The sequence below is a fragment of the Geotrypetes seraphini genome, chromosome 1, assembly GCF_902459505.1.
Source record: "Geotrypetes seraphini chromosome 1, aGeoSer1.1, whole genome shotgun sequence".
Taxonomy (NCBI): domain Eukaryota; kingdom Metazoa; phylum Chordata; class Amphibia; order Gymnophiona; family Dermophiidae; genus Geotrypetes; species Geotrypetes seraphini.
The window spans coordinates 242,753,581-242,766,071 of NC_047084.1; the positions used below are offsets into that span (position 1 = coordinate 242,753,581).

Genomic DNA, 12,491 nt, shown 5'->3' on the forward strand with positions numbered 1-12,491 from the left:
TTTTGTTAAGCCGTATTTACAGACAGATTTAGATTAGAAGCTCTGCTGGTTAAGGCTTTTTCTGACCCTCTGTGGACTTCAGTCTCCAGATAGAAAAAATGCTGATGTCTTTAAAGTTTCATGTGACCTGTGTCCATATATGGTTTGTGTTTACGTCACATGCTGACACATGCTGACAACACTGATTCGTGTAGAATGATATAAAAAGAATGTGAAGCTGATATTAAAGCGGACATGTTTTGGAAGATGATTTCTGGTCTTTAAGATATGTCCCCAGGTACCTGACTTCCAAATGACAGAGACAGAGAAAGTATGGGGCAGGAAGTGGGACCAAATCCTTTTCACTTTATACTCAGGAAAGTACAAGAATAATTGTTATATGGAGGGGAATTGGCAATGGCTGCATTAATGTGAGAAATTTAAATGTTAGAATATGGGCTTAGCATGTTTTAATGTGGGAGTTTCCCGCAAGCTAAGCCCATTTCTAATGCAGCATTTTGTCAATTTTCTTTTTTTTTTAGATCATGCATTAATATACAGACATGGTACCTTTAAAACGTAACTTTTAAAGTGATGGGTCCTAAATTGTGGAAAAACTCCAACACCTGAATTGTGCAGGTTGACAAGTTTTAATGCTTTTAAAAAGGAACTGAGAACAATATTTTTTCTCCAAATTATGGAACAGGGTAGAGATGACAAGGAGGCAAAAAACTTCAAGCTGTTCTTTCGATATATTAAGGGGAAACGACCTGTGAAGAAGCGATGGGGCCGTTGGATGACCATGGAATAAAGGGAGTGCTAAAGGAGGACAAGGCCAATGCCGACAAACTGAACACATTTTTTGTGTCTGTGTTTACCAAAGAGGATATACGCAACATACCGGAAGCCGCCAAACTATACGTAGGAAACGAAGATGGGAAACTAACTGGGTTGATGGTCAGTCTAGAAAAGGTATGTAGGCAGATTGACAGGCTTAAAAATGACAAATCCCCTGGACCGGATGGCATCCATATGAGGGTAATCAAGGAACTGAAAGGGGTTATAGCCAAACTGCTTCAACTAATAGCCAATCTGTCGATCAAATCGGGAAGGATTCCGGAAGACTGGAAAGTGGCGAATGTTACGCCGATCTTCAAGAAAGGATCTAGGGGAGATCTGGGAAACTACAGACTGGTGAGTCTAACCTTGGTATCGGAAAACATGGTAGAGGCACTACTAAAGGCAGGGCCGCCATCAGGGCAGTACTACCAGTCCTGCATTCAGGGGCCCAGAGCTGACAGGGTGCCCGGGTTCCCCCAGGGTCCTAGGTCACAGTTCTTCAACCGCCGGTCCGCGGACCGGTGCCAATCCCAGTGGTGTACCTAGGGGGGGGCGGTCCACCCCAGGTGCACAGGATAGAGCTGGATGGGGGACCCGCGGAGTTCCATACATCTCGAGCTGCGAGGCTCATCTTCTGTTCCTACCTGCCCTGCCGCTCACATATAGCCGATCGGAAGTGTTCCCCGATGTCAGCGCTGACGTCGGAGGGAGGGCTTAAGCAAAGCCTGCCCTCCGACGTCAGCGCTGACGTCGGAGAATACTTCTGGTCGGCTATTTGTGTGCAGCAGAGCAGGCAGGAAACAGGAGACAAGCTTCTCGGCTCGAGCTCCGTTTTGCTGAGAAAGTTACAAAGATGGGCTGGGAGGCAAACGCGGAACACAAAAGGGGGGAGGAAGTGCATTTTGGACACAAGGCATGAATTTGGGAGAGAGGAAGAGAGGGAAAGAGATGCTGAGGTGGGGGATGGAATGGGTTTTTGGACACAGAAGGCATGGACTTGGGAGAGAAAAAGGGAGGGAAAGAGATGCTGAGGTGGGGGAGGGAATGGGTTTTTGGACACAGAAGGCATGGACTTGGGAGAGAGGAAGGGAGGGAAAAAGATGGTTGTGTACACGGGGAATAGAAGAAAGGAGAATTTTTGGTCATAGGGAGGGAGTGAGGTACAGATAGTGGCATACCAAGGTGGGGGAGGGGGGGCGGTCCGCCCCGCCCCGGCTTTACGTCCCAAGGGGGTGCACAGCTGGCCACCCTCCAGTGTTCTCCAAAGGCCGGCAAACTGCAGCTCTTTAGCCACTTGAATGCCACCGCTGCCTTCGGGAACAGGCCGGCGCCAAGTTCTCCCTGCTTTTCCCCGTGGGGCCGACCAACTCTCGCCACTCGCGTCAATTCTGACATCGAAGAGGATGTTCTCGGCCAGTCAATTGCTGCCTGGCTGGCCTAGAACGTCCTCTCCGACGTTAGAATTGACGTCGGGTGGCGAGAGTTGGTCGGCCCCGTGGGGAAGAGAAGCAGGGCGAACTCGGTGCCAGCCTGTTCCCGATGGCAGCAGTGGCAGCCTATTCCCCAGTTGTGGTGACAGCATTTACCCAATGGTGGTGGCATAGAGGAGGGCAGGGAGAAAGAAAGAAAGGGGGGGACAGGAAGCCAGAAAGAAAGAAAGGGGCAGGGTGAAACAAAGAAAAATGGGGCACGGAGAAAGAGAGAAAGACAGACATACAGAACGAAAGAGGGTGTGGAGAGAGAAAGAAAGAAGGGGGCAAGATGAGAGAGAGAGAAAAACAGACATACAGAAAGAAAGGGGGTATGGAGAGAGAGAAAAAGAAAGAAGAAGCAGGGTGAAACAAAGAAAAAGTTTGGGGAGGGAATGAGGTCTGGAGGAAGCATACAGGAGGCTGAAAGAAGGGAAGAAATATTGGATGCACAGTCAGAAGAATAAAGTGCAACCAGAGACTGATGAAATTACCAAAGGTAGAAAAAATGATTTTATTTTCAATTTAGTGATCAAAATGTGTCTGCTTTGAGAATTTATATATGTTGTCTATATTTTGCATTATGGCCCACTTTTACTAAACCGCAATAGTGTTTTTTTAGCGCAGGGAGCCTATGAGCGTTGAGAGCAGCGTGGGGCATTCAGCGCAGCTCCCTGCGCTAAAAACCGCTATCGCGTTTTAGTAAAAAGGGAGGGGGAATATTTGTCTATTTTTGTATAGTTGTTACTGAGGTGACATTGCATAAAGTCATCTGCCTTGACCTCTTTGAAAACCCGCGGAATATAAATGATAATTAACATTTTCTCTGCGTACAGCGTGCTTTGTGTTTTTAAATTTTTATTGTTGGTAGATCATTTTGACTTGGCCACAAAGGTAAAGGGGAGGGAGGGAGGGGAGCTGCTGAAAGACATCTAGTAATCCTTGCAGGCTTGACTGTGCAGGGAATTATTTTTGTAAAATCATGTTTTGTTATGTGACTGGCATTATTTAGACTTTAATTTCTATGAATGAATAGAATGAAAATGATATAAATTACTTGCTTGTTTTTATGTGCGTGCGCTGAAGAAAAGTGGAGAGAGAGTGGGCTGAGGACGCTGATGGGAAATGGGGAAGAGAGAGTGGGGAGAAGACGCTGATTTATAAATTGACAATTGTACAGAATATTGTTTCTTTTTTATATACATCCATAGCTGCATGTTAATGATGTGCTCATATGCACTTATTTATCATCATAACATATACATCATCATTAACATGCAGCTGTGGATGTGTAAGGACAGGCTGAGGAGGATGGATGGGAAGGAAGGAAGGTGCACATATCAACATATCGTACATTTTTAACATGCATGATGCAGCTATAGGCAAGCTGAGGAGGATGGGATCATACAGATGTGTATGTTCAGATATGCGCTCAAATGTGTAGTTTTTTCTGATATATTTATTAAGCTTACAGTATTTATAAAAACACATTTAATACTTGTTACAAAAAATACTGTGCAATTGTGATCTACTTCTGGCCTACAAAGGTCAAAAGAAATCCTTAACTGAGATTTTACATTCAAAAGTGAATTATAGCTACTAGCACTATTTATTAGTTATTTATTATGCAGATGTTTGTTAATTTGTTATTAGTTCAGTATTAGACATATGTTAGTTTAGAATAGATAGGTATAGATTAGTTTAGTTTAGGTTAGGTTAGCGCCCTGCTGAAAGAGTCTACCTTGACGTGGTTGCAGGCTTACAAATCCTTTGGTCAAAGAGTGCGGCGACAGAGAAAAGTATGTGTGTATTCGGCCCATGGAAGAAGGGGGGGGGGGTCGGATTGCTCAGTAAGGGGCCTAGAAATTTCTGATGGCGGCTCTGGCTAAAGGACCACATCTTTGATCACCTTGACGAACATGATCTGATGAGGACCAGCCAGCACGGCTTCAGCAAAGGAAGATCTTGCTTCATGAATTTGATGCACTTCTTTGAGGAAGTAAACAGGCAAATAAGGTGACCCGGTCAACATTGTATATCTGGATTTTTAGAAGGAGTTTGACAAGGTCCCGCATGAACAACTACTTTGAAAAATTGCAAGCCATGGAATTGAGGGTGAAATACTCACGTGGATTAAAAACTGTTTGGCGGATAGGAAACAGAGAGTGGGGGTAAATGGACAATATTCAGACTGGAATAGCGTCACGAGTGGAGTGCCGCAGGGTTCAGTGCTTGGACCCGTGCTCTTTAACATATTTATAAAAGACCTGGAAATTGGAACGACGAGCGAGTTGATTAAATTTGCAGACAATACAAAGTTATTCAGAGTAGTAAGGACGCAGGAGGATTGTGAAGAAATGCAACGAGACATAAACACACTCGAGAAATGGGCCGCGATATGGCAAATGAAGTTTAACGTGGATAAGTGTAAGGTGATGCATGTGGGTAAGAAAAATCTTATACAAAAATACTGAAGGTCCGGGGCAGTACTCGGAGAGACTCCCCAGGAAAGAGACCTGGGAGTACTGGTTGACAAGTCAATGAAGCCATCCGCGCAATGTGCGGCAGCGGCGAAAAGGGCGAACAGAATGCTAGGAATGATTAAGAAGAGGATCACAAACAGATTGGAGAAGGTCATCATGCCGCTGTAATGGGCCATGGTGCAACCTCTTCTGGAATACTGCATCCAGCACTGGTCACCGTACTTAAAGAAGGACACGGTACTACTCGAAAGGGTCCAGAGAAGAGCCACTAAAATGGTTAAGGGGCTGGAGGAGTTGTCATACAGTGAGAGATTAGAGAAACTGGGCCTCTTCTCCCTTAAAAAGAGGAGACTGAGAAGGGACATGATTGAAACATTCAAGATAATGAAGGGAATAGACTTAGTGGATAAAGACAGGTTGTTCACCCTCTCCAAGGTAGGGAGAATGAGAGGGCACTCTCTAAAGTTAAAAGGGGATAGATTCTGTATGAACGTAAGGAAGTTCTTCTTCACCCAGAGGGTGGTGGAAAACTGGAACGCTCTTCCGGAGGCTGTTATAGGGTTCCATTTTACAGATACTTTGGACCAAATAACCTAACCTTTTATTACATGGAATATGTTCATTACAAAGTTTTTTCTGCCTTTGCATCACTGAAAAATCCATCTATTACTTCTAGGGCACTGGTCTCAAACTCAAACCCTTTGCAGGGCCACATTTTGGATTAGTAGGTACTTGGAGGGCCTCAGAAAAAATAGTTAATGTCTTATTAAAGAAATGACAATTTTGCATGAGGTAAAACTCTTTATAGTTTATAAATCTTTCCTTTTGGCTGTCTTAATAATAATTTATAGCTAAAGAGACATATGATCAAGAAACTGTTTTATTTTACTTTTGTGATTATGATAGACATACCAAGGGCCTCAAAATGGTACCTGGCGGGCCGCGAGTTTGAGACCACTGTTCTAGGGGGAGTGAGCCTTGAAACAGCCCTAGTGGCGAAACATGATCGGCCTGTGTAAACTCTCCCTGACGTGACCACAAAGTTAAGTTTGCTGTTTACTAACATTGAAACATTGTGTCTGAAGAGAAACTACTTACTAGTATATACTGAAAATAAAAGTTTTGAATGTTTAGTCTGCAAGCAGGTTTATGACCTGGACTGGTCACTGATGTACCATTAGTCTGACCCAGTAAGGCTATTCTTTTGTTCTTATGTTAAAACACCCTCCAGGGTTTCAAGACAAAGTTAGACAAGTTCCTCCTAAACCAGAACGTACGCATATAGGGCTGGACTCAGTTAGGACACTGGTCTTTGACCTAAGGGCCGCCAAGGGAGCAGACTGCTGGGCACAATGGACCACTGGTCTGAAACAGCAGCAGCTATTCTTATGTTCTTATGTGTGTCCTTGCTGAATGATGACTGCACTACAACTCAATAAGAAATTAAGATTGGCTGTATTTTTTTATGTCCTGATGTAATATAACTCCCTTTTTACAAAGCCACGCTAGCGGCTGCCGCGTGACAAATGCCCCAAAGTCCTTTAAATCTCTATGGCCTTCAGGGCAATTACCACAGTGGCAATCGCTAGTGTAGCTTTGAAGAAGGGAAAGTTAATGTTTCATTAGTATGTTTTATGTTATTGCATTCAAATTTAACCCCCTCCCTTTTGTTAATTAATTATTTAAGTTTATTTGTTTAATTCATTTTCTTTGTCACCAAGGAGCTCAGAATGGGTTACAAGTTAAACATACATATTATCCAAGTTTCCAAGTTTTATTTAAAATCTGATTAAACGCTTATACAAATGTCTAAGCGATTTACAATTAAAAAGCAGGGTAAAAACACATAGGTCATACAAGACTGTCAGTAAAAGGAACAAAAAATGAAAGGAGGGTAGAACTACAATTGTAATAGGAAAGAAACAATATACAGTGGTACCTCGGTTTACGAGTGCACCGGTTTGCGAGTGTTTTGCAAGACAAGCAAAACATTCGCAAAATCGGCGCCTCGGAAACCGAGCGCCATCCCCCCCCGCGATCCGGCACTCCCCACTCGCGTCGCACCCCCCCCTCGCCGCAATCCGGCATCCCCCAAGAACCCACCCACCCGATCACATTCCTTACCCCCATTTGGCACCGGCAACAACGCATAGGAGATGCCGGTGCCGGTGCCAGTTCCCGAAGGCCTTGAGCATGCGCAGATGCTCAAGGCCCAGCAAAAAGAAGAAGGCAGATCTTCGGGCACTGGCACCGGCATGTCCTGTGTGTTAGTGCCGGTGCCAGTGCCAAATGGGGGTAAGGAATGTGATCGGGTGGGTGCGTGGGTGCCTGGGAGATGCCGGATTGTGGCGGGGGTGCGACGTGAGTGTGGGGGGTGCCGGATCAAGGGGGGGTGCCACGAGCGGGGGGATGGTGGATCACGCAGGGGGCGCCACAAGCGGAAGGATGGTGGATCATGCGGGGGGGGCGACACGAGCAGGGGGGATGGCAGATCATGCGGTGGGGCCTTTATGAGCGGGGGGAGCAATGTCGGTTCTTGAGGGGTAGAGCAGCGTCGCTGGCCTCGGTAGGTGGGGGTGGGTGGGAACGAATCCAGCGAGTTTCCCTTAGTTCCCATGGGGAAACTCGCTTTGATATATGAATACTTTGGTTTACGAGCATGCTTCTGGAACAAATGCTCGTAAACCAAGGTTCCACTGTAAGGGTAAAAAAGCAGGTCACCATTTGACATAATTACGAACAAGTTTACAATACAAGATTGAATCCTAACTTGATACAAACTAGGGGTCTAGTTCAAACAAATATACCCCCCCCTCTTACAAAACCGCAATAGTGGTTTTAGTGCAGGCCAGTGCTCTGAATGCTCTGCGCTACTCCTGAACTCTATGAGTGTCAGGAGCCGCACAGAGCATTCAGCGTGCCTGCATGTGCTATAAACCACTAGCGCAGTTTTGGAAAAAAAGGGGGGGGGGGGATACAATTTCAAGGTTACAATTTGCCATAGTTATCCTTAAAAGTACATGTAGGTGCACATGCCACCACCTATTTAGGAGGTACTAAGTGGACTCCCATGTTCACGCTGCATTAACCAGTTGGTGCAGCTGGTTAACACTTTCACGGTCAATCTCCACCAATGACCCCCCCCCAGCAAAACATATCTTGAAAAAATAGCTAATGTGTGAGTTAGCGTGCGTTGATAGGCACCCTACAGCCAAACACTTTAATGTGTTTTGCAGTAAGCTTTTTTTTCTCATGTGAAGCTAATATTACTGCTTAACACAGTTTAGTAAAAGGGCCTTTTAATATATACAGTGATACCTCGGAATCCAGACGCCCCAGAACTCGAACAACTTGGAATCCAAACTTTTTTTTTCTTTCTTATATTTTGCCTTGGAATCTGAACGCTGCTTTGGAATCCGAAGGAACTGCAAACGTTGCTCAGCCCAAAGCTTCCCCTCTGACGCAGCTTCCTGTTTCCGCCTGGGAGGGAAGCTTTGGGCTGAGCACCGTTTGCAGTTCCCATTGCCAATCTTGCTGCCTATGCCGGTGGGTGCCCGACCTTGCTGAGCTTGTGGGACCAAGGAACAAATTAATCCAGTTTCTGTTATTTTCAATAGGAAATATTGTCTTGGAACTTGAACATTTTGGAACTCGAACGGGGTTCTGGAATAGATTAAGTTTGGATTCCAAGATACCACTGTAAATATGTAATATTTACCTTTTATCATATGATCTCATTTTAGAACATGAGCCCTCTAGGACTATTAGTTGCATGTATACAAGTTTCCATTTTAAGAAACACAGTAGAACATATTCATTGTATTAGCAAATGGAATGAAATTAGTGAAATATATTTCTTGTGACTTTTCAGATGCAACAACATATGCACACTTTCTGTTCAATGCATTTGACACCGATCATAATGGATCTGTGAGTTTTGAGGTAAGTAATAAAACCAGCAGATGTAAAGCAGTTGAACTATGGCCCATGAATTTAGGTGACAAAATTGGTACATAGATCAAAGATGCACGTGCAAAACAATTAACTAACAAGCCATTAACTAGCGATAATATTTGCAGTTAAATGGCATTAGATTTTGTACACACATCTTCTTGCATGCTATTCTATAATCCCACATGCCAAAATTCCCTAGTACACAATTCAAAAAAGGAATGGCTGGAATGTGGTAGAGGAATTCCAAAAATTTGCATGCAGAGTTATAGAATACCCCAAAAGATAATTGAACACCCAGCAACAAGCACTAAACTCTGATAATAATAATAATAATTTATTTTATTCTTAATAATTTATTTTCTTATATACCGCCCTACCAATAGTTCTGGGCAGTTCACAACAAGGAATAAAACTGAACAATTCAGCGAAAGGGATACAATTTCATAATAAACAATACATCGTAAGCAATCAAATGCAGCAGAGACTATTATTCAATTTAAAATATTATAAAATCTAATGAAGAAAAACATAATATATTAAAAAATGGCCTATAGCAGATTCTTCTAAAAATCTATCAACTAATGATTGAACCCATCACAATTAAAAACATCAATCTAATTTATCAAATAAATATGTTTTTAAAACTTTCCTAAATGCAGTATAAGAATAAGTTTGAGCGATCAATGGATGTAACCAGGAATTAAACTTCCCGGCCTGGTACTCCAATGTCCTGTCAAAGCCAACAAAAGCCAACAAAAGAAAAAGCCTGCCTGAAAAACACAAAGGAGCAGCGCATCAAACTGCTATGTGAGCCTTTGCAGCCCTGAAGAAGTGGCATGTCAGCCACGAAACAATCATAGGCTGGATGTACATAGTCTTTCTTGAATTTGCAGTTTAAGTTTGTAGTTGCTGCTAGCACAGTGGAATCAAAAATATGATTGATTCTCATGTTTTTCTTTTTGCATTTCTCTAGAAATATATAGTAGCCACAAAAGTTTTTTCTGCCTATGATGGATGGATGGTTGGGTGATTATTTTACCTCTTCCTGCATAACTGAGGCTTTTTCATTCGTTGGCTTTCATATGGTATCAGAGTACAGTGCTTGTTGCTGGGTGTTCAATTCTCTTTTGGGGAGATTTTATAAAAGGTATTTAGATTGACTATACCCCCATTTCCTCCTTTTCGAGTTATAGAGCACTGCTATTCTTGCACCCCAATGCCAAGAGTTAGTCACAAGGTGTAAATACTGGCACCCAAATTTTGGCACAGGGATGAGCTCTAAAGACCAGATTCTATAAATGGCGACTTAGGCGACACTAGGCGCCCTAATTGCAGACACCTAGCGACACCTAACTAAAATCTGCATGTAGATTGTTACAGTTAGCTTAAATGGGGTGTTAATTAACTACGCCATTGAAGTTAATTGATACATTTTTTTTTTAAACCCACCAATTAAGAGTTTTGCGCACAACTCAGAGGAGCGTCCAGTGACACCTAAGTTGAAGTGCTCTCTGATGCCTAATAGCACCTACCTAAAAAGTAGGTGTGCTTAGGGTGGAGAATAGGCATGGAAAACTTTGACATCACTAGGCATCCAAGTTAGGTGGCGGTATATTAGGCCTGGTAAAACCTGGCCTAATGTACTGGCACCCATCTATTTAATGCCTAGCGACACCTAAGTCTGCTTTGGTGTGAGTATATAAGCGGTGCCTAGCAGTTGATTGATCAAGTTTATCAAGTTTATTAACAGAATTTGATTTATCGCCTATTGAAATCACTAAGCGATGTACATTACAATATATAGTAAGGTAAAAGAGGTTCACAAATTAACAATAAACATTTGACTAAAACAAACAAGTAGTTGGGATGGAAAAATTAAAAGTTACATATTTCATTTAAAATAGAAAAGTGGGAAAAAACAATAGGTAAGGGTACATAAAAATCTCAGCTATTAAAAAAACATAATCTTAGGTAGCATTTATAGAATCTTGCCTTGAGCGCTATTCAGCTCCAGAGTGATCCTTATAGAGTAGTGCTCCACACTGATTTTTTCTTCTGGCCCGCAAATTTGATTAAGTAAAATACATTACATTACATTAGGGACTTCTATTCCGCCTATACCTTGCAGTTCAAGGCGGATTACAAAAGAGCTAACTGGACATTTCCAGTGAAGTTATAACAGTTTTGGTTTGTTTATTTTTTTGGTTACAAGGGAGGAGAGGTAGCTGGATTAATTCCGGAAGAACTTGCAAATTGGATATTAAATTGACTGTACGTTACTGTGTGATATAACAAATAGATTACAGTTAGAGTACAAATAAGATTACGTTACATTTCAGGGATCTGAATACTTGGTTGGTGTTTTGGGGAGGAAGAGATTATTTAAGTGGAGGTTTTGGGGGAGAATTTATCTAGGAGGAGGGGGAAGGGTTGGGTTAAGATATCTGGATAAATTTTTTGAAAAGTAGGGTTTTGATTTCTTTTCGAAAAGTTTTGAAGTCGCCCGTTGCCGTCAACAGGTTGGAGATGGAGTGGTTAAGTTTTGCTGCTTGCGTCGCCAGAAGGTTATCAAACATCTTTTTGCGCTGAGTGCCCTTGAGTGGAGGGAAGGCAAAAGGGTTTGGAGTTCTTCTTTGTCTTGAGGTGAGGATCTGGTTTAGGCGGTTGTTTAGATAGGGGGGGCAGAGCCGTTTAATGCTTTGAATAATAGACAGTAGAATTTGAATTGAATTCGTGCTTGCATAGGTAGCCAGTGAGAGTCTAGGAAGGCAGTTGTAATATGATCATATTTTCTCAGGGAGTAGATCAGTCTGAGGGCAGTGTTTTGTATAGTCTGAAGTTGTTTTATCATGTTGGCAGGACAAGGTAGATAGAGGGAATTGCAATAGTCCAGGACAATTAGCCTGAATTGTGCTGGGTCGAAGAATTTTCTTATTTTACGTAGATTTCTCATAATTAAAAAAGCTTTCTGGGATGTTTTCTTGATTTGGGACTGCATTGTGCAGCATCTGTCTATCATTACTCCTAGGAGTTTGAGTTCGGGCTATATTGGGTATTTGGTGTTTTTAATTTTCAGTTCTGTAATGGTGGGAGTTTTGGCCTTTTCGAGCAGAAGGAATTTTGTTTTATCTGAGTTTAGTTTCAGTTTGTGGTCTACCATCCATTTTTCCACTGCATCTAGGGTTATTTCCAGTTTTGCTGTAGTGGTGGGCTCTGATGGGTCGAAGGGGAGGAGTATGGTGATGTCGTCTGCATAGCTGAAGGATGTAACATTTAAGTTATCTAAAGTGGCTCCAAGGGAGGAAATAAAGAGGTTGAAGAGCGTAGGTGATAGAGGTGATCCTTGTGGAACACCGCATGGGTTGGACCATGGTTCTGATTTGATATTATTGGACTTTACCCTGTAGGTTCTTGATTTGAGGAATCCTTGGAACCAATTGTAGACCTTGCCTGAGATCCCAATGGCGTCAAGTATCTGTAGCAATAATCTCTTCTGAGTTACAAGTAATGTATCACCTTATGAAATAAGTTGCACAAACGATTGAATAAAATAGCATGATATCAGGATTACAAAAAATGGACTGATGAAGATTCTGGTGAATATGTATTCTCATTGACATTGACGGTCCAGAAAAAAATTCATAAAAATATATGAGGATATTTTATAGTGGTTGGTGAACTCAAATTTGGACGCCATTTATTAAATTCAGACCATAGTGTCTAAAGACTATCAACCAACCTCTTCTGTAGCTCTCTTGGTCCCTAT

General features: G+C 42.5%; 1 protein-coding gene across 6 annotated transcripts in view; it reads left to right on the forward strand.

Annotated features, from left to right (window-relative positions):
* Nucleotides 1-12,491, forward strand: part of KCNIP4 (potassium voltage-gated channel interacting protein 4) — a 691,146-nt gene that overhangs the window by 658,143 nt on the left and 20,512 nt on the right. For all 6 annotated transcript variants that reach the window (XM_033948582.1, XM_033948558.1, XM_033948590.1 and 3 more), the window contains one exon: nucleotides 8,643-8,713. In XM_033948582.1, the coding sequence (XP_033804473.1) occupies nucleotides 8,643-8,713 (71 nt within the window). The remainder of the gene's footprint in view (nucleotides 1-8,642; nucleotides 8,714-12,491) is intronic.